The 25,719-nt window shown below is 39.8% G+C and overlaps 1 protein-coding gene across 1 annotated transcript; it reads right to left on the bottom strand.

Annotated features, from left to right (window-relative positions):
- Positions 1-1,671: 1,671 nt before the first annotated feature.
- Positions 1,672-25,719, bottom strand: FMO1 (flavin containing dimethylaniline monoxygenase 1). Its single transcript, XM_007458138.1, is given in 9 exon segments — positions 1,672-2,014; positions 3,592-3,664; positions 4,165-4,520; positions 6,237-6,431; positions 9,411-9,567; positions 12,833-12,995; positions 15,831-16,019; positions 25,587-25,659; positions 25,661-25,719. Coding segments are annotated over 9 exon segments (1,605 nt in total). The 5' UTR covers positions 25,717-25,719.

Genomic DNA, 25,719 nt, shown 5'->3' with positions numbered 1-25,719 from the left:
AGCAGTTCTTGGAGACCAGCAGGGTGTCCTACAGTTGAACTCAATTCTGATACTAACTACCCAGAGATGGCATCAGATTCCACAAGTTAAAGGCTCGGTCCTACAAGACTGCCTTCCCTCTCAATTCAGTTGTCAGTTGTGAGCCCAGGTTGTCACCTGTGCTTCTGAGAACCAGCTATAGATCAGAAGTTCCAATGATCCCCCTCCTTGGGTTCAATTAATTTGCTAAAATAATCACTAGCTTTGTGAACTAATTTGGCTCACAGAACTCAGAGAAGCATTTTATTTACTAGATTACTAGTTTATTATAAAAGGATGATATCACTCAGGAATAGCCAGATGGAAGAGATGCACAGGGCAAGGTAGGTGGGAAGGGAGTGGAGTTTCCATGTCCTTTCCAAGGGCACCATTCTTCCTGAGCCTTTATGTGTTCAGCAACTTGGAAGCTCTCTGAACCCCATCCTTTCCTTCTGTTTTTACAGAAGTTTCATTACATAGACATGATTGATTAAATCATTGGCCATTGGTGATTGATTCAACAGACCTGAGTGGATGAGTCGTTACCTGCATCTCTACTTACCTACAGAGCTCACTCTCTCCTGATTCCATAGTTTTTGAATCCCCTCCGTTATGCAAATCATGGACCTCTCTGTGAGGTGAAGTTTCCCATCAAAGCCCAGTAGTGAGGTGAAGTGAAGGCAAAACCTTTTCTGGCTGAGTCACATCCTCACATGTGTAACTGTGAGAGAATCCAGGATTGGTGTAGTTTGGTCAAAAACTGCTTCTGACATGATGTTTGCTTTTGCTCTTCATTTTCTGCCTTTTCTTTTTTATTATCTCTCTATTAAAGACTTCTTAGCTGTGTCTTTTCTGTAATGAATTCCAGTTGGATTTCATTGACTCTTAGAAGAGGCAGCTGTTTGCCTCTTTAAGCAAAGTTGTAAATGTGTATGTAAGCCGGAGGTGTTTTTCCTTTGGGTGCTGGAGGCCGGCTCCAAGAGCAGGTGGAGGTGGGTGTTTTCTGTGGAGTAGATCTGATTGTGGTTGTTATTACGTGAGCTGGAGGCCCTGTTTTGTTGCAGAGTGCATTCTAGGGGAATGAGTACTCCCAGGCAAGTACATTCCTTTACAAACACTCCAACGAAGTCATTGAACCCTCCCATCCTTTTATGGCCTTTATTAATAGGCTCCATATCCCCTTCTCTCTTTACCCCAATTCTTAAAAAGAGAATAAAAGACCACTTGAAATAATTCTAGGCTGTTTCTTTTTATTTTTAATCAGCTGATATCATAAGAGCACCATTTTAGTACAACCAAATCTTTTGTGAAATAGGGAGTTTTAGTTGAGATCTATGAAAATAGAAAAGAGGTCTAAATGCTCAGAGTGCTGTCTGGGACAACTCTGTCTTCTAAAATGAAACTTGAACCTTCCAGCAGCCTTCAAATGCACAGAAACCTTGGTTATCTTCCTCTAGCATTAGAAGCAGGTGGAGTTGGGAGACACTCAGGAATACCAGCGGTGGCCCTCCAGCCAGCCAGGGAAGGGCAGGGGGTGGCCTTCACTACTCAGATATGGTTTATAGCTGTGAAGGCAATGCTGTTGCAATGGGGGAACCAAAGCACTGTCTATCTACGCTGTGTATTTGACAATCCATTTAGGTAATCTTTTATTTATAGGAAAATCAGGAAAATGGCCACAAGCCAAGCTAGACAGCTGAAGAGTTTAAGTAAGCTTGCAAAGGGAGAAGGGGATTCTTGTACAACTCTAGTTTTTGTGACCTTGAATGTTTGGTCCCACTGGGTCATGATAGCATATCTGGCTCCTTCCCATTTCCCTGGGCCGGTCAAACGGAACTGGTATGGTGTGCATGGGCCGAAGAAGATGGTCAAAGCCAGGTGTGGATCTGTCAGGAGTAGAGAGAACAGGTTGGGCTTTGCATCGATATGGGTCAGGAGTTCATCTATGCATGGGATATAATCGGATTGTAAAGCTTTGCAGTAACACAAGCCAAACCTTTATAAAAGGAAGATTGGGATAAAAGGGAAGACAAAAAGATTAAATAATGATAACCTTAGAACAAGTAAAAGTGCCAGAAGTAAACAATGATGGTACAAAATTTGGACTGGCTTCTGTATTCTTCCCTCCATGCCCATAGCTGTCTAATGGTCTTATAGTATTATTTAAATACAAGGTGGATTCCTTGAAAATATACTCTGTACATATGGTGCTCCAAATGCTGATAATGGATCTCGTATTACTTTAGTTCTGTTGTCAAATGATTAGCAATTTCTAGAAAAAAAGATTTTATATGATTTTACTATTCCTAAACCTTTCTAGAACTCAATTATTGCTTGATTTGTATAATGTGAAAAACCACAAAAAATCATAAAGTGGAATTCCCTGTAATGCTGTTATTAATCCCTAATATCATTGACTGACCTATGTGACAGAAGCTTTTACATCACATAGTTCCAATTAATGATTTATGTTGTACTAGAATTCCATAATGGAGATCAGGCCGTATCCCAGGTTGAGGATGAAGAAGAGACCCCTAAAGTGCTTTTGGTATTTAGCACTTTGATAAGGGTAGAACAACGCTGAAGTTTGGAAATACATATGAATGAGAAAAGTGATGTTTCTTAAATGCAGTGATTTTAAAACTTTTTTATTCTGCTGCAGAGACCCTTTTTTTTTTTAAGTGAAAATTTATATCAAAGTCTGAAACAGATAAACGGTAAAACAGATAAAACCAGAGATGTTTTAGGATTAGGAGTCGGGAAGGGGCAAGTCTCCCTCTTCGCTGGCCATCTCCCTTCCATTATCCCTGGCCCTTGGTGGTAGCCAAAGAGCAGAGCACAAGTGGAGACCTCTCCTCTAGAGAAGGTGTCAACAAGCTTATTATGCAAAAGGTTCTAGATGGTAAATACTTAAGGCTTTGAGGGCCATATTAGGGTCTCTACCTCAGCTATTCAACTCTGCTGCTGTAATGCGAAAGCAGCCTTAGACAATTTGTAAATTAATGTGTGGCTGTGTTCTAATAATACTTTATTTATGTCACCGTGATTTGAATTTCATATAATTTCCACATATCAAAAAATCTTCTTTCCAATGATTTAAAATTGTAAATGAGAAAAATAGATGGTCGGTAGATTTGGCCCATAGGCCCTATTTTGACTCCTGCACTAGAGTAGTCATCTGAATAAAAACAATAGAGCTGAACACAGATTTTTTGAAATGAATGAATGAGCAGAACTTTCTGGTGTCAGAGTGGATAAACACAACAGCTTGCCTGCTGATTATGGATAAAGGTATAGAATAGTATCTGGTAGATGAGGATTAATTATATTTTGGTTTAGAATCTAAACTCCATGTGGTGCTAGATGACCATGGTCTAAAGTGATAGTCTGGGACATTAAAACCTCAATTTCCCTTTCTCTTCTCTCTCCTTAAACAGGCCTAGTTTTTTTTTTTTTTTTTTTTCTCTAAATCTCAGGTGCTTCTTTTTTCTCCAATGTAACGCTCACCTTTCTTTGCTATTGCTTTACTAGTTTTAGTTATTATTCAAAAAGAATGCATAGTACTTAACTTACCCACTGGGCTTGTTTTTTTTTCTTGCATTAACTTCCTCTATCATGACGCTCGATGGTGGTAATTTATTAACACCTGTAAAGCAAAACAAATAAAAAATGCAATTTAACTTTAGGTTTCAGTGGTTACTTAGCAGGTAAAGATATTTTACCACGGCTCATATTTTATTTTTAGTACCCAGCTAGTCATCTGTTCTGGCAGAAATACTAGCAGCCTAAGTGGATGGCTGTGGTGATAAAGCCATCAGCTGAAGAGATAAGTGTCAGAACATCTCACTACTTATTTGATGTGACAGACCCTCACAACTGGCTTGACTGAATTTTGTCATTCAATTGATTGAACTTTTTACTTTTAATTGAACCAGTTGATTCAGGCAAAATAACAGGTAGACACAGCTGATACTTTTTGATCCATGATTTATCTTTTGTGCTGGTCACTGTGATAGTGTAATTTGGTGAACAATAGATGACTTTGCGTTGTTTTAGATAGAACCTGGGGAAGGCCTCGAAATTTCCAGTATCCAAAATAATATAGCAAACTAAACATATACGTCCTGCTATTGCTCATGTGCTTGCCTTTTAGGACCTGAACAGCCCATCGAGCTTGCATTTCCCCTGTGGTTATCATGGAACCCAAGGGTTTGATGAGGCCAATAACAGCCAGGGGTGGCTTTTGCAGATGTGCAGGGAAGATGTACTTGTACAGTGATGCTTGGCCATCTTCAACTTTCACCACAGTCTCATGGGGGAAGGGGAAAGCGAAGGTGTATCCAGTGGCAAAGACAGTGATACCAATGGGCTCTTCCTTTGGGGTGTTGTTAAATACAACAGAGTTTTCCTTCACCTCCTTTACGCTTGGCTTGATGAGCACTTTCCCAGTGATGATACGGCCTGGGAGCTCATTACTTAGAACAGGCTCTTTTAGCTGTGTCCTAGACATAAACACGGATGGGGAAGAGACCTGCCAGGGACCAGTCAGCCAGCCCTCTCTCCTCCTTCCCTTCTTTTCATTCTGGGACTCTCCCCTGCATTAGGCAGGAGGTGCCAGTCTTGGTAGAAGTTACCTCTGTGGGATCATGAATGACCAAGAAGGATGATGGGATATGCTTACCATTTACTAGAGTTTAGAAGCCTGAGGAGAAAGCGACCAGAGCTTTCTCTAGCTCCTGCTTCTCTTGTTGAATTTCAGCATTCAGCTATCACTGTCACTTTAGAGATAGCTGAATGCTGAAGGACCACAAGGGAGACTGGGGACTTCTATATCTGCTGAGAACTGCCGGAAACTCTCTCCTCCTAGGAAGCAACTATACAAGGGAAACATGCATGTGTTTAAAAGGAATAAGGGCAGAATTATCTTTTTCTGCCTATGCCTTTGGAATCACAAAACAAACACTTAGCAAGATGATTTTAAGTAAGCCGAGCCATTTTTGGCTTATGGTGAATGCACAGAAAGAGACAATATGATAAAATGGAAGGAGCTTTGGAGCAGGAGGTAGTAAGGGTGGCTTTGTGTCCAAATGTTTATACTTTAGAGCTTGGGAAAGTCATTGGGTCCCTGTAGGCTTTCTTTTATTCATCTGTAAAATAGGGACATTAACATTTGCCATCCTTAGTTCATTGGGTAGGACGAAGAACATATGAAATAGTATATATTTGAGAACTTTGGAAATGATCAAGGATTAGCTAAATCTGAGAGAGAAGAGATTACAATTCCTCAGGCTCCTTTTATATATTCTAGGGTTTATGGGATTAAATAAAATTCTTTATAGCTGCCATTCAGGCTGTCATTCTAAAACTTATGGTAGAAAAAGCTCTGGTGAAAAGAGTTAAACCCCTAAGAGGCCTGGAGTTAAGAAATAGAAGAGGGTAGGAATAAAAAAGGAAGGAAAAAACTGCAGGGAGAGAGCAAGGTATACGAGAGAAGGATGAAGAGAACCAGAGGAATGAAATACGTGTAGTAGGAAGGGGGCTGCCTGCATATCACTTGTGGCTTGGGTACCACCTGATCCCTGCTGGTGCAGAGTGGAATCTGGAGGAAGATCAGACAGGATCTCCAGGCTGTGGTGCCACCCTGGTAATGGAATGTCACTGTACAGACTCAATGAATGAGAAAGTAAAACCGTTGGTTCTTGTTAATGGGATAAGTCATGGGTTGTAACTGAAAGGACAAGACTGAAATCAAGGTCATCTTGACAAGCAGAAGGCACTGCCCTTAGAGAGACATGGGGAAGGATTCAATTTTTCCAACACAGTGAAACAGGCAAGTGTGTTGCTTTTGTCAGAAGAGTCATAGACAAATTATTCCCTTTTGATTGCTGCAGCTGAGGTTTATGTAACTTGCCAAGGTCACAGAGCCCACTTAGTACTAAATGAGCTCCCGGCAAGTGACTGAACTTGCCTAAGCCTTAGCATACCCACCATGAAAGGGAGGTTATACTATTTACTTTAAAGGGCTGTTGACAATTATGTATTACATAATTTCACTTACCAAGCAGTCAAAAACAGTTAGCTATTATGATTAAGTAATTTGTATGAAATTTTCCTTCACCTTCAGTCGTGTTGTCACATTATTGCCTGGTTTGGATATGCCACTGGAAAGATCGAGGCCCCTTCTCCCTAATAGCTCTCAGCAGACACTCCATATTTACCTGTCTTCTGGTATTAAGCCATAATTTTCACGATTGAACCAGCTGTTCATCCTTCTTGCTATCAACGAATTCACAACTGGAGTTGGGAGAGAATTTCTGAACATGTTCTGAAATCACATCACGAGCACCATGTCCCATGGGTAGCCTGAGTCAAAGACCTGGCTGATCACCCATGCCCAGGGGTGTTCAGTAACTCTAGTAAATGGTAAGCATATCCCATCATGCTTCTTGGTCATTCATGATCCCACAGAGGTAACTTCTCCCAAGACTGGCACCTCCTGCCTAATGGAGGGGAGAGTCCCAGAATGAAAAGAAGGGAAGGAGGAGGGAGGGCTGGCTGACTGGTCCCTGGTGCTGAGGAACACCTGGAAACAATCGAACAGGTCACCCAGTTTGACACAGTGAACAGGGCTGGCTCTGTCAGAGATTCGAGAAGTTTTGTGAGTTGAAAGGCACCAAAAAGTCGGCCACCCTCAAAATACATCCCTGACAAGACATTTTTTGCTCCTCTAACCCCCACTTTAAAGTTATTCTTTTGAGATAATGGTTTGAATATCTAGAGTATTAAAATGCCTTAGAACATATTATTGAGCACTTTTTATCTGTCAGGCTCAGTGCTAGACACCATGGTGAATTATGTATTGAGGTTGGCTGTAGTGAGCTTAGAATCTCATGTGAGAAGACAGTGAACAGGTGATAACAACTTTGTATGCTAATAATTGTAAACGAGAACAGGGCATGGATGCAATTGAAAGTTGTCTGCAAAGGGTTTTGACACAAACCATTGTTAGAACTGACAGTAAAATTCAGTAATACAACTAGTTTTGGTGGGTTGTTTTTGTTTGTTTTTGTTCTTTTGACAGATTATCTGGCTACTTGAGTTTACCTGCTGACCGAGTTCACTAAGCTAATAGTTGGTTCCGGTACCTATACAATAAGGAGTTGTCTGTATAACTGTTCAAAAATTAAAAAAAAATTAGTCAAAAATCTGTTGCTTTGCAGACACAAAACAACTGATTTAATACGTGGTTTTTCTCCCAACAAGCTGGGGCATCCACAGCTGTGGGGTGACCACAGCTGCAGTGTTAGTGCTTTTTTTTTTTTTTTTTTTTTTTTTTTGCGGTACGCGGGCCTCTCACTGTTGTGACCTCTCCCGTTGCGGAGCCCAGGCTCCGGACACGCAGGCTCAGCGGCCATGGCTCACGGGCCCAGCCGCTCCACGGCATGTGAGATCTTCCCGGACCGGGGCACGAACCCGTGTCCCCTGCATCGGCAGGTGGACTCTCAACCACTGCGCCACCGGGGAAGCCCCAGTGTTAGTGTTTTTATTATACATCTGTTTGACCTTATAACATGATGGAGCAGTATGGTGGCAAGAACTATGAGCACATCAGTGATTCTGACATCAGACATATTTGCACTTGCCTCTTTGTCATGATGCAGAATCGGATATGGCATTTTGGTAGATATGAATTATATCCTGAAGCAAGGAGAGTTTCTTTGTCGATATAGAAATGATGTGTGCCAAAGCATGTTTTCAGATTGAAGAAATTTCCAGTGGTTAGAGAAATAGAAATAGTAATATGTTACCCACATGTGGTGGTCATCATGGATAGGCCTGTGTTAATTTTTGCTTCAGAACCTCCTTTCCCTTCCTTTAGGATAACTCCACCAAATTGTTGTCTTTCCAAGTCAATCAATTAGTCAATCAATCAATCGAGTTCCCTTTTGAAAATTCCAGAAGGGAACACACTCCCAATTCTTTTTCTTCAGAGCTATTTCTACTCTTGCAATTATTGATCTAATTATTTATATTTATTTATTTGACATCTGTTTTCCCCATGAGTATATGCTCTATGATAGAGGGAATCTTGTTTGATTGTTCTGTTTTCCAGTGTATCCCCCATGCCTGGCATCACATTCGGTATAGTGGAATTCAACAACTAATATTGATTTGTTGGATGAATGTCTCTCAATGAGTTGATAGCATAGTTGGAAAGAAAATACATACCATAAAAGGTAATTAGCAATACTAAGAATTAAAAGTGCCGACCGAGGAGTGTAAATTACAATTATTACATCAATTCATACTAGCGAGAGATCATTTTGTCTTGGGTTGAGGTATCTGGGAATGTAAATGAAATTGTAATAAAAGAGAAAAGGGCACTGCAGAAGGGAGGGGTATGGTGTGAACAAAGAGGAAATTAGAGACTTGGAAACTGGAAAGGGCACAGAGACCTGTCAGCGTGCAGTTGATGATCATGTGGGAAAATAGTGTGGTATAAAATTAAAATGGAAGATTTGGACCAGATTATGGAGACCCCTAGAATGCAGGGCTGCTACATCTGCAAACTGTAATTTTAATTTTTTTAGGTAAGGGGGAGTTAGTTTTTTTTTAACATGAGTGTCATAATGAGAGCAGTCTTTTCAGAGGATTTGCTTGTTGGTGGTTGGGGGTCTGGATGGATTGTCGTGTGTGGGGGGATGGACTGGGGTAGGAGTGCAGGGACTCAGGGCCGAATTAGGAGCTGGGGCTTTGAATGGAAGAGACTAGGATTTGAGGGCTGGCTCTACCACCTGCTAGTGGTATGCCGTTAGGCGGGTTATTTAACTTCTCTAAGTCTCAGTTTCTTCATCTGTAGTCAAGGATACTAGTACCTACTTTGTGGCTTGTTTTGATAATGGGTTGAGGTAACGCAGTGAAGCATTTAGTGCCATTTTTGGCACAGAGTAAGCAAGCCCAATAAATATTGACTATTTCCATAATTATTATTAGGAGGACAACACAATAGACTCAGTGGGAGGTGGTATGGACCTGATGAGGGTGGTGGCAATCAGTAAGGAAAGGAAGGAGCAAATGGGAGATCTTAGCAAGAAAAATTGCCAGAATTTTCTGACCTATGGGACTGAGTAAGAAACAGATGTCCCCTGTACCTCTTTTTGACTGGGAAAATGACAAAAATAGGAAGTCAGAGAAGTTGGATTTGGAAGAAAAATGACACCTGGAATTCACAGTAACATTTATGAACATTCAAGAAAAAAATACCTAAAAAAATCTGTTTAGTGTATGTGTGTGTGTTTTAGGAATTTTTTTTTCCTTTCATCAGTTATCATGGTGTCAAATACTGTTTGCCTGAGGCATGTGTCTTAAGATAAAGCTCCTCATTAGGTAACATCAAGAATGATACCTTCTTTGCCACGTGGCTGGCCTCCATAGCAATGTCTGTGCCAGAATTCCCCATTCCAATCACAAGAACTCTCTTGTCTCTAAATATATCTGGATGTTTATACTCTCAGCTATGAAAATACTGGCCTTTAACAGTATTTATACCTATAGAAAAAAAAAGAAGTCAAATAGAAAATTTATAAAACTAGTGAATGAAACATACATGTTATTCAGTTAATAACATCCTTTTGACAGATGATTTAGGTTGTTTTCATAGCATACTCAATTTTAATAAAATCCAAAACATGAATACATAATTATACAAGGTACAGAAATTAATGGGTGATTATTTGTTTAATGGAAGTACTTACTCCATCTCACTAGATAGGCCTCTAGTTTTACTTACTAGATGATTACTAAGTTAAAATATCATGGCACTATAAAAAAATTTTCCCCCCAAACCATTGCGGAGTTCAAGGTTTTGGAGCATAAGCCACCCATTATCCTTGCTTTGCCCTGCAATAAACCTTTCTCTAATCAAAAAAAAAAAAAAAAAAAAAAATCATGGCATAAAGACTTATTAAGCTAAAGTGTAAGAAGTCATTACCCTTCAAAGTTTGACAGAAATTAATGGGACAGAAATATTCTATTTACTAATATTTGATCTATATAGAACTTTTCACAAGCAAGGAGCAAGAGCAGAGAAGTTAAAGGGAACTATGAGTCAGTGCTTCCACTCTATTCAGCAAGCTTTCTTGGTTACCTGTTATGTTCCTGTCACTGTGCTAGATGACATGGGAAATAAATAAAAATATGGTCCCTATTCGAAAAGGTCCCTGTGGGTTCATCTTGGTGACTGACAGTAACGCAAGCTGGGTTTGCTGAGTCAGCCAGAGTTGGCTCAGAGAAAAAGGGATTCTGTTAGTTACACTGGGATTAGAGCTGCTGTTCCAGCTAGATATCTCAAACAGTTGACACCAAATCTCATTGAAACATCAGATGTTTGGAGAGTTTTGGAAAATACTCACGGTTGTGTAACACAATCAAAAGTAATACGTCTTGTACAAAGAAACTTTTTTTTTTTAAGAAAATGTGATAAGACATCTAGATTCTCAGGGGATGACTATGGATGCTGTGGCACATAGCCTTACCAAGGCCCAGTAGCTCTTTACTTCATCTTAAATCATTAGAAATCTAACATGAATCTCAGTTGTAACCCAATCACAATCTAGATCATTTAGAATTTAACAATGACGCAACCAAGTTTAAATATTAACTCAGCACGGGGACCCAATCTGGATCCAAGAACTGCCAGGAAGGGAGAGCCGGACAAGTTTAATGAGAATAATAGAATTATCCCTGAATGTTAGATTATCTTAGATTCTCACTGGATCAGGCTGTTTTGGACCACAAATGGACAAAAATGAGACTCTGTAGCTGAGTCTTCTACCAGGCTAATACTTTCCCCACTTATATTACAGGAGAACAGAGCAAGAACTTTTATTAGGTGAAGTGGTTGTGTTAGTAAACACAGCTGAATGTATATGGTATCTGAATTAATAAAATTGGTTACCTTGGGAAGTTATATATTTATTCCAGCTGTAATACCTATTATTTTTACTAAGACATTTTGGAACACCTTTTATGGAATTGCCTCCAGAACTCATGACATGTACTTTTGAATAACTTCAATGAATTTAATTTTTGTAATGGTTAACAACTACCCTAGGGAGTATGTACAGACCAAGCAAGTCTGCTGTGGGGCAGAGAGGGAGATGGTGAGATTTGGAGGACTCCATTTCAAGTCTAAAGTCATGAAATTTTAGTGCTCAAAGGCTCCTTAACAATAATTTAGCCACGGATTTTAAGTGAGCAATTGGTAGTGGCTGGTAAGATGGATATCGAGAAGGACGGCAAGTACTGTAGAGTTCTTTTTGCTTGATTTGTGATGTATGCTATTGGGTAAGGTGGTCCAAACCCCTCAGTTTCTAGGAAAGAAAACCAAGGCTTAGAAAGGTTAAGTGGAAAGCCCAAGATTATATAGCTTGTTAATTGTATAGCCTAGAATGTATACCTCCAGGGTCCCAAGCTCATCCTATTTAAACTGAGTACATTGACTCCATTGCTTTCAGGTATGTTTTATCCTAATCTGACCTGACTTGAGTAACATCTGGGGGACAGATCCAGGATCATTGGAGGTACATGAGTTTGTTGTAAAATGAGTATTGCTATCACTCCAGGTCATATGTAGATGTGATTCCTTCACTGGACTCCTATAAAACTCTTTTCACTCTTTTCATGCAGGCTATGTGTTGTCTTATCCACCTCTGTATTCTTAGCATCTTGTGCAATATACTGTAGGTGCCGAATGAATGCAGTGTACTCTCTATGTCATGAAATTTTCCGGATTCTTGGAGTGATCCTGTACCAGGTACTCCTTCCTGGGAGTCTGGAGTACCTTGCCTGCTCAGGGATTTTTCTCTGTAGGCAAGAAAAGGGTCGGGTGGCAAGAGTTCATTGTTGAATGTGTTCAAGCAGAGGCTGTTGAGTCTTTCTCAGGGATGGTGAAGAGTTTTCTGCACCAGGAAGAAGACTGAACTGCATTCCAATTCAGTGATTATAGTCTATGGCAGTTTTCAGGATATGCTTTATCTTAACTTGACCTGACTTGAGTAACCTCTGGGGGCAGACAAAGGATCATCAGAGGTATGTGGGTTAACTGTGAACCAAGCCTTGGGGTCACTACAAGTCATATTTAGATGATTCAGAGAAAAATTTCCTAAAGTTTTAACTTTTTGAATCCTTTACTGCAGATGAAATAAACCAAACCATTGAATTTTCTATTCCCTCTGAGTTGTAATCCAATTGAAATTTGACACAGATTACCATGAATCATGTTACAAAAGCCAGATAAAGAAACTGAGACATAAAGATGTCTTAACTTGCCTCCTAAGGCTCATGCCCCTACTGACTATTAATCCAGTGCCATAAACCTCTCATCTAGGTAATTGCTATGACTCATAGAAACAAACAAAAATCAAGTTACTTTTTCCTTTTTTCACCGATTGACCTCTGCGGCCTCTACACTCATCTTTGTCAATGCACCACTGCTGAGGCTCACAACTTGTCTAGGCCTCCCAAGTCTTAGAAGACTTTCTGAGTGCTGCCAGTCACTTAGGGAGGGACATTGAACTTTAGTGAAGCATAACACTGCTTAGTAGTTATTCATTCTGCTCTTTGGTATTCATAAGTTGTTTGAAACAGATGAAAGCCAAAAACTGGCCAGATAGTGCTGGTTAGGGAAAAAACCCTCTTACCTCGCAACTTAACTGTTTAATGGAGGAATCAATAGGAATTTATTTCCAGACCAATGCAGTGTAAGGATGGCTCCCATGAGACAAACTAAGGTCAGTTGCAGAAAAGCCTATACCTGGAAAGGAGTCCAGTGGCAAACATGGGTTAGTAAGAAAACTAGTGCAGACCATGACAGCATCAAAGATGGCTGACTCTTGCTTCCCTTCCTGCAGAGTGACTACCTCCCATTGGCCGGTAACAGAAAAATCTGGGCGTTTTGTTACACTGAAGACGTTAGTCTGAAAAAAGAATCATAGACATTGTTAATAGTTTTCAAGGTTCCAGTAAGGGCCTGCTGGCTGATGTGCCAATTGACATTTCAAATGTTCTAGAGAACAGATGAAACATAATTAATAAGCATAACCCTAGAAATCAAATTGGACTATCAGATTGATCATAATTTCCTGGATGGAAGTATTCTAAGCTTCGAGTTGTAGAGGGGTATTTAAGAGAGGTGGTGTGGTCCAGAATTTTTAAGTGATTTCCTCAAATTCTCACAGTGAGTGATAGCACCAAGATTATGACTTAGGTCTTTCTATGTTTTAAAAATTATTTTTCTGTTGTGTATAGTTCTCATACACAACAGTTCCTTTACAACAGCTCCTTTAATAGAAACACGGATAATATTGAATATATAATTGAAAATATAAATTTGGTCCCAAGTATCTTAGTTTATGAAAGGTCTTATAGACTATGATGTTGAAGTTTTCCCAGATCTAGAGAACTACTGAAAAGTGCTAACTTTATGGCTGAATTTGTTGGGAGTTGTCTAAATTTCAAATACAGTTGATTCTTGAACAATATGGGTTTGAACTGTGGAGGTCCACTTATATATGGATTTTTAAAAATAGTAAATATTACAATACAACAGGATTTGTAATTGGTTGAATCTGTGGATGTGGAACTGTGGATACAGAGGCACCTGGGAAATGGAGGAAATGGGAATTTTCCACTGTACAGAGTTGGCACCTCTAAACCCCCGTGCTGCTCCAGGGTCAACTGTGGTCTATTTTTGTTCTCATGGAGTACATGTATATCCATGGGTACTAGATTCTGATTCAGAAAATATATAAAAGAAATTTACAAGTCAAGTTTAAAAGCATAAATGAGCCACTGACCAAGAGACTTTGCTGCCTTGCTTTCCTCTTCAGTTTTCAAAGAAGACAGACTTCTCAAGTCCCCCCTAGCAGTTCACTGTCTGGTTTATAATATTTGAAGTGCTTGTTGAGTTCTACATTTGTATTAGCAATTGTCTTTTTAAAATATAAACTTTCAGTTAATTAAAAAAACTTTCAAAATAAATTAATTTTTATCTTGAAAATAATGTGTTCATCATTGAAAATTTGGAATGTATAGAGAGGAAGGAAAAACAAAACCTCTTACAGACAGCTGCTTGTGTGTACTTTCTTAAAACTTTGGTGAACATCTAGTTTTTTAAAGTTATTTTAAAACAGGCTTGGGAAACTGGTAGTAAAGGAAATGCTTCAGATTCAGAAATTCAGAAATTCTGATGCATTAAATATATTTTTTGTGGATTATATCCATTGACTATTGTAGTGTTTTATTTTTATTCTGTCCCTTGGAAAATAAGGAAGTGGGGTGAAATATTCTTTGGACAACTGGAGTACTTTTATTTTTCTCCAGTTTTATTGAGATATAACTGACATATAACACCATATAAGTTTAAAGTGTACAACCTAATGATTTGACATGAGTATATTGTAAAATGATTGCCACAATAAGTTTAGTTAACATTCATCACACACATAGTTATCATTTTATTTTTTGTGATAAGAACTTTTAAGATCTACTCTCTTAGCAACTTTCAAATATACAATACAATACTGTTAACTATAGTTACTAGACTGTATATTACATCCCCAGAACTCATTTATCTTATAACTGGAAGTCTAATACTTTTGACTACCTTCACCCATTTCCCTTCCCCATCCCCAATCTACCTCAGGCAGCCATCAATCTGTTCTCTGTTTCTATGAGTTTGTTTGTTTGTGTTTTTTTGATTCTACATATAAGTGAGATCATACAGAATTTGTCTTTCTCTGTCTGACTTATTCCACTTAGCATAATGCCCTCAAGGTTCATCCATGTGTTTGCAAGAGACAGGATTTTCTTCTTTATTTACCATGGCTGAATAATATTCCATTGTCCTATCTATCTATCTATCTATCTATCTATCTACCTATCCATCATCTATCACATATTCTTTATCCATTTATCCATCAGTTGTTTCCATGGCTTGGCCATTGTAAATAATGCTGTAATAAACATGGAGGTGCAGATATCTCTTCGAGATAGTGACTTCATTTTGATCAGAAGTACTTTTAAGGTTGTGAATGTTAATCTTATATGATACTTGTTTTGGTCAATCTTTCCATTCATGTTACTTTCTCTGTGTAATTCTCCAAGAATTCCTTACTATCCCCATCTCTGATAGGGAGGGTAATAGAAGGGAAACACATGGATTTTCATGTGTTTCTTGCAGAGGAAGGAAAAAAGGAAGAAAGAAAGAGGAGAAAGAGGATATATTTATTTGCTTTTGTCCTTCTACCTACCTCCTGTCTCTGTCCTCTGAAATGGGAAGGGAGGTGGGTATGGCCAATGAGAAAATATCAAAGATTTTTCTATTCCCTAAGATACCTAGAAAAGATTTCCTTCAAATAGTGACATTCTCTTGTGTATAGGCCAGTGCACACATCCATTCATATAAAGGGATAGTAAAAAGAGAGTACCCAGGAGCTGACAGGAAGTTCTCAATGTCCCTGTGTATAGGCATTTGGCCCAAACTGAAAATCTGGTTTGACAGTTTTCAGGTCCATTTGGATATTTGGTTGTAAGCATTGAAAACTAAAAGTTTAGACATAGGAATCCTTAGACAAAGTATCTCCAGATTTACTTAGGGTGATTGTAAGTAAAAGGGGGAAAGGAATCCAACCTGGTGTCAGCAATCTTGCCAGTTCATTATCTCATCTACAGAACCTAGGGTAGCGAGAGATAATAGAAAATAGGTAGGAAACACTTCCTGACTACTAACTGATGTTTTGTGCCTTTCTTACCTTGAATTGAATGCATTTCAGAAGGTTGAACTGGTTTGCATACATTTTGAGATATTCCAGGAATACAGAATTTGGCACATAGTTTGGATAATCTTCTGGGAATGAAAAGTCTGGGTAATAAGACATCTCCTTGCAGCTGTTGGAAACCACAGACTTGTAGAGGCTGGCTCTGCCTTCTTCAACATGTTCCTGTACAAACAGTGCATGCACATGAGTGTGTATGCATGTGTGCATGTGCATGCACACACATGAAATGGATGTTAATTTTTAGACGTTGAACCATACAATTTATGTATGCTACCTGCTATTTTCTAATGGAATTTGCTATCCTGCACTTACTTGAAAGATGATGAATATTGGACCCCACTATGCATATCATGATTAGAATTACAATTTCATTTATTACATGCTAACAAACCTGGGATAAACTCACCTGTCCAGATTCACACAGCATCACTGCAAAATACAGGAGAATATGGAAATACACCAGAGCCAGGAAGTAGTATCTAGATGATGAACGATTGCTTTGGTTTCATGAGGTATTGTTGAAAGGATTATGGAGAAAGCGGGTTCAGATTATGAAGGATTTTGTATCTGAAGTTAAGGAACTTGAATTTCATAGAAATTCATGGAAGTGATTCATATTAAATTTTGAAAAGATAATTCTGGTTCTACAAGAGATAACTTAGAGGGATCTGGAAAGGAAGGAAATGAGGCTAGTTAAGAACTTGACACACAAATCCATGCGATTGCCAATGAGGGCCTGAGCAAAGGCAGTGGCAGTTGAAACTGAGAGAGATGGGATTTGTTAGGTAGCAGAAAGGTAGAATGCATAGGATTGTGAAATTGTTTGGATTTAAGGTTTGGGAGAGGAAGCAGGTCAAAGGTTTCCAGATTGGACAACTGTGAGCATGGCAAAACACTAAACAATTTCCCACTCCAGTTTTGACTTGGGTAACTAGCAAATAGCAACATCTCAGACAACTACTACAAGATTGAATAGCGGGCAGTTTTAGTTATTCATTTAGGTATGTACATTGCCTCTGTCTTTTAGATGTATCATAAAGAATTGTTCTAATTTCAGTGGGAAAGTCCTTAGTATTTTAATATTGTTTACCATCTTGTATATGTATAGTTTTTTTCCTGTGAAACAAAAATTATTTTATTTGTGTGAACAAGTAGAAACGTGAACTTAAACCTCACATATGGAGAGGACTTACTTTGTTCCCTCAAAAGGTTTGAGTCTAGATCTGCATGAAATATGTAGTGATAACAGAAAATAAAATTATAAACATACCTTTGTAGTTTGAATTTGAATTAATGATACCGATCTCATCAACTGATGAGTTCACCTTATCTTGCTTATTTGTGACTCCACAAATAAATAATTTGTGACAGTCCCATTTATCCAGAATAAATCTGGAAAACTGGAATCTAAATGGCTTCTGAGAAAGATGACTATTTAAATCCTGATCTTTCATTCTGTAGGAAGATCTAAAGCAGTGCTACTCAAAGATGTAGGGACTTCCCTGGTGGCGCAGTGGTTAAGACTCTGAGTTCCCCATGCAGGGGGCCCCTGTTTGATCCCTGGTCAGGGAACTAGATCCCACATGCATGCCACAACTACAACTAAGAGTACGTATGTCTCAACTAAGACCCAACACAACCAAATTAAAAACAAAAATTAAAAAAATAAAAAAGAAGCAAAGATGTAGTCAGCAGAGCCAGACCAATATGAACTTTTTACTACCAGTCTATGACAATATAAGTACAGAAGGTGAGAGTAAGCATCTAGAAACTTTTTTAGCTATAATTTGACATTGCTCAGTATCCAGGCATGTGGACTCCTTCGTGATGAACGGGACGTAGATCAGTCTTGGTTTTGTCTAATTCACGTGATGAGTTGTGTGGGATTTGAGCTGAGTACTAGTAATGCGGGTAAGACTACATTACAGTGTGCGACTTTTTTTAAAAATTAATTTTAAAAATTATTTATTTATTTATTTATTTATTTTTGGCTGTGTGGGTCTTCGTTGCTGTATGTGGCCTTTCTGTAGTTGCGGTGAGAGGGCTTCTCATTGTGGTGGTTTCTCTTGTTGCGGAACACGGGCTCTAGGCGCATGGGCTTCAGTAGTTGTGGCACACGGGCTCAGTAGTTGTGGCTCACGGGCTCTAGAGCACAGGGTCAGCAGTTGTGATGTACGGGCTTAGTTGCTCCGTGGCATGTGGGATCTTCCCGGACCAGGGCTCGAACCCATGTCTGCTGCATTGGCAGGCGGATTCTTAACCACTGCACCACCAGGGAAGTCCCCAATGTGTAACATTTTAAGGTTGGTTTGAAAACTGTTTTCCAAAGTGCATAAAAGCTATAATTATTTTCTTTCATTGAAAGATAATTGATATTCAGTTATAATTTTACACAGTAAATGATCAAAACTGACTACTGATAAAGGACTGAAGTTAAATTTTAAAAATACAGCTCTAGCTTCATTTTGGATAGCAGTTTAAAAAATGAATATCCTGAGCTTGCTGAGGTTTCTTTACTGTCTTTTCTCCCATTCCATTCTCATATTCTGTGAGCCTCATTTCTCTACTATGTGTGTTGTTAAGCAAAATTTAGAAACAGTTTAGATATATGTTATCTCTTGGGAGGAGTGCTGTCATCCATCCAGCCCAGATTAGAGAAAATGACAAACAAGAAGCAAGCTTAATTATCACATTATAAACCTTAAGTATTAATATGTACAATGTATAGTGAAAGTGTGCCTACAGGTGTTTAATATGGAGAACTGATATTTCACACATATGGTTTTGTTTAGCAAAAAGTTACAAGTGTAATAGTGATTCTCTATAGTAATTACCTTGTGCACACTTTCAAAGAAGTTTGAATTTATGTTTTGAAATTTTTCTTTGTTTCATTTTCACCTTTCTAATAGTTCATTTTATTATATTTTACAAATATGATTGTCTATAATTTCTTGGAAATTAAAACAGACCTGATTCTTCTCCACAGTTTGAGCAGCACTGCTCTCTAGATTTGTGCTTCTAAATCTTGTTAAGAATTGCTCGGGGAATCTTATTAACATGTAGATGCTGACTTAGTAGGTCTGGGTGAGCCTGAGATTCTGTATTTCTCACAAGCTCCCATGCAGATGCTGCTGGGTCACAGACCACGCTTTGAATAACAAGACTTTAGAGCTGTCTTGCCCAATAGGAATGTGATGCAGGCCACACATGCTCTTTAAAAATTTCCAATAGCCACATTAAAAAAGGTAAAAAGGAACAGATGGAATTAATTTTAATGGTATATTTTATTTTACTCAATATATCCAAAATTTTATAATTTCAATGTGTAATCAATATAAAAATTATTAATGAAGTATTAAAACTTTTTTCTCATATTAAGTCTTCTAAATCTAGTATATATTTTACACATCTGAATCCAAATGCTAAATTTTCATTTGAAAAAGTGGATTTACATACCCAACTTGTTAACAAATACACTTAAAAATTCTCCAATAATTGAACTGAGTATTGGTTTTAAAATTAAAATGAATTAAAACTAAATTAAATAAAAAATTCAATTCCTTAGTCGTATCAACTGCATTCCACAGTTACATGTGGCTGGTGGCCACCTTATTGGACAACACAGATTTAGAACATCCTTAAACTTGAAGCCAGGTATTAGAACTAAATTTAGTGCTGGTTTGGTGTAGTTAAAAGCGATCCAGTTTCCTCTGGGTTATAGGAAAAAGAGAATGGGAATAGCTCTAAAGAGCTGTAATATTGAGAAGTTGAGAGCAAACAGAAGGGGAAGAAACTATAGTAGAAGGAGAAAAACATCAGTTATAAACATTCTGGGGTCAGTTTGTGTATGACCAAAACTCCCTCACTTTTCTCTGGCATCTGAGAGCATCACATTGTAAATAATACTTTGTTAAAAGCGCCAATTTCTAGTTAACAACAATAAAAGGCTAAATTTGGAATACCTACTGTTAAAAGGGGGGTAGAGATGTGCATAATATCATGTTGTAAAGATTTCCATAAAAGTAGTTCAAAAAAATTTAAAACATTTTATAATGGTATGTTTAAAAATCAAAGAGTAGTAGAGACTCATTGGAATTGGATAAGTCAGGGAACCACGGGGACCTTAAAACAAATGAACCCACAAACAAAAATAGAAAAGAAAAAAACCAACAACTCTGCTGCGCAAATTTTGGAAAATAATTGTAAAGGCAGGAAGAAGAAAACCTTCCAGGAAACGCTGAAGCCTAATTTGAAGTAATGTATCACAGATGCCAGCTGAGGAGAAACTGTAGCTTAGTATGGAAACCCGGCCTTTAGGATGGAATCCAACACCACTTTGCTCTGTCTCTCTTTCCTCCTACTGATTGTTTCTCCTGGTAAAATACAAGGTCTGGAATGTTTCAGATATATACAGAGAGTACGAGTCCATGCCACTTCTGAGTGGGGTTTGCAGGTCCTAAGCCCTCCCCTCCCGTGTTTGCCTCAGTGAACAAACTGCCCCAGTGATTCTCAGGCCCTGCTGGGACCCCCGGCTGCAGGCACTCTTGGCATTGTCTCTGTGTGTGTGCCAGTTACCCTCTGTGTGGCACTCTGCATGTGGAAGCACACTTTTCCTGAGAATTGATGGGGGCACTTAGGGGAAAGATTTTTGTCTTGAAGGTAAAACTGAATGAGAGGGGAAGGGAGATGGATTGTACAGAGGGGAAAAATAATAAAGGCAAGAATGGAGGGGTTTCTGGCTTCCTGGTCCACTTGGTCCTGCAATACAATGGGAAAGACGTCATATTCACTAGAATACTTCATGGGATTCCGTGGACAGTCCAGGATTTGCCTGCCCTTATTCCTGAGCTGTGGCACAGACTCTGGAAATGCATGGAGTATAGTTCTTGTCAGCACAGACCACAGAGTCAGACAGCCTGGGTTCATATTCAAGCTCTACATTTTTAGCTGGGTGACCTTGGGAATTTTCTTAACCTCTCTGTATCTCAGTTCCCTCTTCTATAAATAGGAATAACAATACTACATAACCCCTAGGATAAAATGAAATGATAGTTCTAATGCATTTAGAATAGTGCCTGGTAAGCTCTCAAAAAATGTTAACTGTTATTTGTAATATTATTCTTCTACAATTACCGTGGAAATTTACTTTCCCAAAGCTTTGTGTCCTCCAGAGAGGGTTATAGGCAATGGGAAGAAACCTTTGTCAGGTCAGAGCTTTCTCCTTTCTCATTTAAAAAATAGATGTAAAATGATAATAAAAGTCACTCCTATATAGATACATAGAGACATTCTCTCAATGTACGACATTCACAGCTCTTGTTCTTTTTTTTTTTTTTTTTTTTTTTTTTTTTTTTTTTGCTGCGTGGGGTCTTCGTTGCTGTGTGCAGCCTTTCTCTAGTTGTGGCGAGTGGGGACTACTTTTCATCGCGGTGTGCGGTCTTCTCATTGTGGTGGCTTCCCTTGTTGTGGAGCCCGGGCTCTAGGTACGTGGGCTTCAGTAGTTGTGGCACGCAGGGCTTAGTAGTTGTGGCGCACGGGCTTTGTTGCTCCGTGGCATGTGGGATCTCTCCGGACCAGGGCTCGAACCCATGTCCCCTGCATTGGCAGGTGGATTCTTAACCACTGTGCCACCAGGGGAGTTCAGCTCTTGTTCTTAAGAACAATTATTTCCTTCTTTTCTTCCCCTTTGAACAGCCGGAACACATTTTACTTTGTCACTTCCTCTCCCTATGGAGAGTCAGACTGTCTACAATCTGTCCAGAGTCTGTAGATCTGTTTTCAGATCTACAGCACAGGGGAGCTGTGGAAACCTCAGAGGAAATTTGAGGAACCTCCAAGAGGTTAGGGGCCTGTCAGGTGTATCCCCTCCAAGATAATATGAATTCAATAAATGTTTGTTTAATATATGAATAAAAGGAAACCTACTAAGATTACTGAACTTTTAGAAATAAGGCTTTTAAGAAGAAGTAAAATGGTACCTGATTAACAAATCATTTCAGCCCCTGTAAGAATCAGGCTTAATGTGCCTAAAGAAGAAATAGCTGAAGAAGAATTCCTTAGTGGTTTAAGGGGGTGAAGTATTACACTTCATCATTGCCCTCACTGAATCTAAAAATATGTGGTGCATAAGGCGCATAGTAGGTGCTCAATAAATGTGGAATAAGTGAAAGGTTACATGTGCAGAAGAAAAGACCTCGATGCGCATAAGGAAGCACGTCATTCCAGGGAGGGTTATTGTTACAGAGATGTGATGGGTGAAGCAGAATGTGTGTCTATCAGCATAGTATAATTTCTTCTAGAGGATGTCAATGTGGTTCTACATTAAGGCTATTTCTCAAGGCTCCTTCCTATACTAAAATTCTCTAAGAGTAATATTAGTTATGAGTGACAGAACAATTCCTGACATTTTATTTCTTCAAGTATTCCTCTACAGTCGAGATAATTAGCCAATATCATTACTGTTTGTTCTAAGCCTCCCTTTCCTCTCAAGAGCCTGAGAGAGTTGGTTGTGGAACAGATGTTCCACACTTACCTCCTGCTGCCACTTGAGTTGGTGGTCACAGGTGGGTTCTTTATCAAAGTATCCCTTTTCTTTTGAAACGATGCCAACCTCTCCCCCGCCCCAATGAAGGATGGACTTTCTTTTCCAGTGTAACCTTTGTCTTTTTCCTCTCAGTTTAAGACTGTGGTCTGGAAGAGGCCAGAGTTATGCCCATGTGAGTATCGAATTAAGTGCAGTAGTTTATAATCTCTGTAATGTTGGGGGAATCTCTCTATTTGTAAATGGAAATGTTCTCCGTATGTGTTTTATTGGGTTTCTGCAGTTTGCCTATTTTTGCATTATGGCCCCTTTCACCCAGAACAGGCACTAAGGATCCCCCTTGTACATTTTCTGGTAAGCACAGCCCTTGCCTGAGCAGACTCTCTAATTCTTCAGGTTTTGAATGGGCCACTTGCTTTGATTGCAAAGACACCTCTAACAGTCTTTCGTGGTGTGTGTGTGCATGCGTGCATGTGTGTGTGTTTGTGTGTGTGTATCTGCTGGGGTAGAAGGGGGAAGGGATGTCTCTAGCGTGCATGTGTGTGTGTTTGTGTGTGTGTATCTGCTGGGGTAGAAGGGGGAAGGGATGTCTCTAGAAAGACCCAGGAGAGTCATAGCATTTTAGAGCTGGAAGTCCCCTTTAAGGTCACTTAGTTTAGAGATTTTCAATCAGGCTTTAGAGGAATCTCAGGGTAGTACAGAGGTGCCTTCAAGAGGCTGCTGTGTCAAGAGAGGGCTGCTGAATGAAGGTGGGGATGGTTTTTCCTGCCTCCCAGGACCTAGCAATTTAGCTTTTATCTATTTTTTAAACTGACTCTGCGTTCTTACTTTACAGATGAGGTAATGGGGACTGAAACAAGTGGTTAACTGGGTACCATTTTACTTAGGCTACTGCTGGGTCACCCTCTTTCTCATCCTTTTGATGTCCTATCACGTGCCTCACAAGGGCCTCTATTTTTCTTCTTCCTTCCCCTTCTGTCTCTGAGAAAAGTGTGCCTCTCCACTTTTCCAAGGCAAATCCTTCTACTTGGGCCTGCAAGTCCACTTCTTCCTTTTTCTGCCAGGATCTTGTCTCAATCTGGGCTTACATATTCAATCATTTCCTATCATCCAGATATTTTCTCTTTACCTGTAAACATATATGGGTCTTCCTATCATGCAAACAAAACAAACACAACAACAGAAAGACATCTTAATTCTGCTCATCATCCATTGCTTTCTAAATTGAGTACGAATCCCTTGCCCAAACATTCAGCCACTGTCCTCCCCTTTCATTATTTCTCTTACAAGTACCACACACACCAATAATCTCTTTTTATTTTCCAAGCATGCCCAGTACTTTTTCTTTACGGTTTCCTCCCTGGCATCTCCCACTCAATCTCATTTGCCTGTTGAAATCCGTCAAAGTCCACCACACACCATCTCCTCCGTGAAGCCTTTCTTGGCTTCCCTCAAGTGAATGTAATCCTGACCTCACTTAAATACCCATAGCACCGTTTCTGACTTACAAGATCCTGCCCTTTTCCCATCAGACTGACAGCTCCCTGAGGCAGGATGACTGTTTCTCATTTTTGTGTCCCTCACAGCTCTTTGTGCATAGGTGTTTGACCTGCCCAATCATACAGCCAGTTGGGCACAGCTGTATCAAGAACTCATTTCTCTTGATTCTTACATTAATAGTTTTTTTTGTGTGTGTGTGTGTTAATAATTGGGTATCTGTGATTTATATTAGGAGCATTTTTGTCTGGTATGCCAAGGTCTCTGGGCTTACTTTTTGCTTTGATTGAGATTACTTTAACCAAGTAACTCTACTCTGGCAGTTTTATCCTGGAAGCTAACCCTCAACCCCAGTGGAGTAGTAGCACTTATCTGGAATACTGTGTTAAGAAGGATTCTGAGGCTCATTAGGGGAAGGGTATAGTGTTTGATTAGCAATGTTTTCAATGGGCGTGAGAGGCTAGAGTTATGGCATTTGTGTCAGGTTTCTGCTCCCCTTTCGGAATGTATGTGGTTTGAATCATGGGAACAGATGTTCTCTTTTCCCTAGGCCCCTTGGGGAGGTCTCTGTGCATTGACGGTCACATTTGGTGGTTGGACACATTTCAAGATATGCAGTTCTTCTTTATGTGAGCCAAGCTGGTCTATGCTGGGACTAAACTAGGAACCTTGGCCTCTCTAGAGCTTTGCTCACTGAATTCGAAAATAATTACTTTATTCCTGTTCCAAGTTCTACCCTTCTATAATAAGGGAATGCTAAGTGTTGCTTTCTCTCAGTCCCTTAGGACTCTGAGGCCAGGATATCTGACACCTTGCTCCTTTTCATTCTTCCTGACTGCTTTCTCCTTAGCACATCTAAAGCTCACGGGATATGTTCCTGCTCTCCTGAGAAGAAGGGAAAATAGGAGGTTTGGGGAGATCTGATGCCAATGACTCCCTGGCTGAGCCGTGGAGCTCACAGGGTTTCAGTGGCCTCCAGCAGGGCCCCTGTGGTTTCCCTGGACCCCAGGCCAGTCAAGGGTGGTCTTTATAGTTGCCTTTCCTCCTACCTCACCCCTTTTCCCTCTCCAATGCATACTGTAGTCCTGAGAATATTATTATTTTTTTTGCTCAGGCAACAAAAAAGTCTCCAGACTCCTCACATCCTTCACTTCTGATTGTTCTTGACATTGATTAAAATGGCCTGGACAACAAGACCTTGAGTATAGGACTCATCCTACACTGAGTCTTGTGTCGCTTTACTTCAGATAGAGCAGAGCTGGAAAAAGAAGCATGTATAAGCAGCTCAGTCTTTCAGGCAGAGGCAGAAATTCCTGTGCTGTGTTTATACCTTTGCCCCCAACACTCGAGTCTCTTGCTTCTGACCCCCAGGTTCTGCTCCTGCCCTGCTTGTCCTGAGCTTTCCTGGCTTGTCCCAGCCACTCCATCCTCTTCTACCCTTTGTAGGCATCTTTATTCCTCTTGGCCCCGGATGAAGTTTGCAAGGTGGCTGATGCACCTCCCACCCAAATTCAGGCTATTCCCTGCTTCTTTTTTTAAATCATTTTCAATGGCCCTTTCTGTCCCCCTGTTCAGCAGATGTTTCTGGCGCCTATGGGCGCCAGCCCTTGTGGAAGAAATTCAATCTCTTTTTGCACCAGTCCAGCCCTTTTCCAACGGACACACAACAAAGCTGTCGAAGCCCCACTTACGGTGAATCTCCACAGCCCCCCAAGGTCGTCACTCCTCTCAAAGCAGGTGGGCGCTAGTCCTTCCTCCAGACAGCTTGATGGAGGCCAGGCCACTGACCCCAGCTCCCACAGTTGCAATTTGCTTGGCCATGCT

This window comes from Lipotes vexillifer, unplaced genomic scaffold, assembly GCF_000442215.2.
Source record: "Lipotes vexillifer unplaced genomic scaffold, Lipotes_vexillifer_v1.1 scaffold189, whole genome shotgun sequence".
In the NCBI taxonomy this organism is placed as follows: domain Eukaryota; kingdom Metazoa; phylum Chordata; class Mammalia; order Artiodactyla; family Lipotidae; genus Lipotes; species Lipotes vexillifer.
This window is presented reverse-complemented; position numbering and strand designations above follow the sequence as displayed.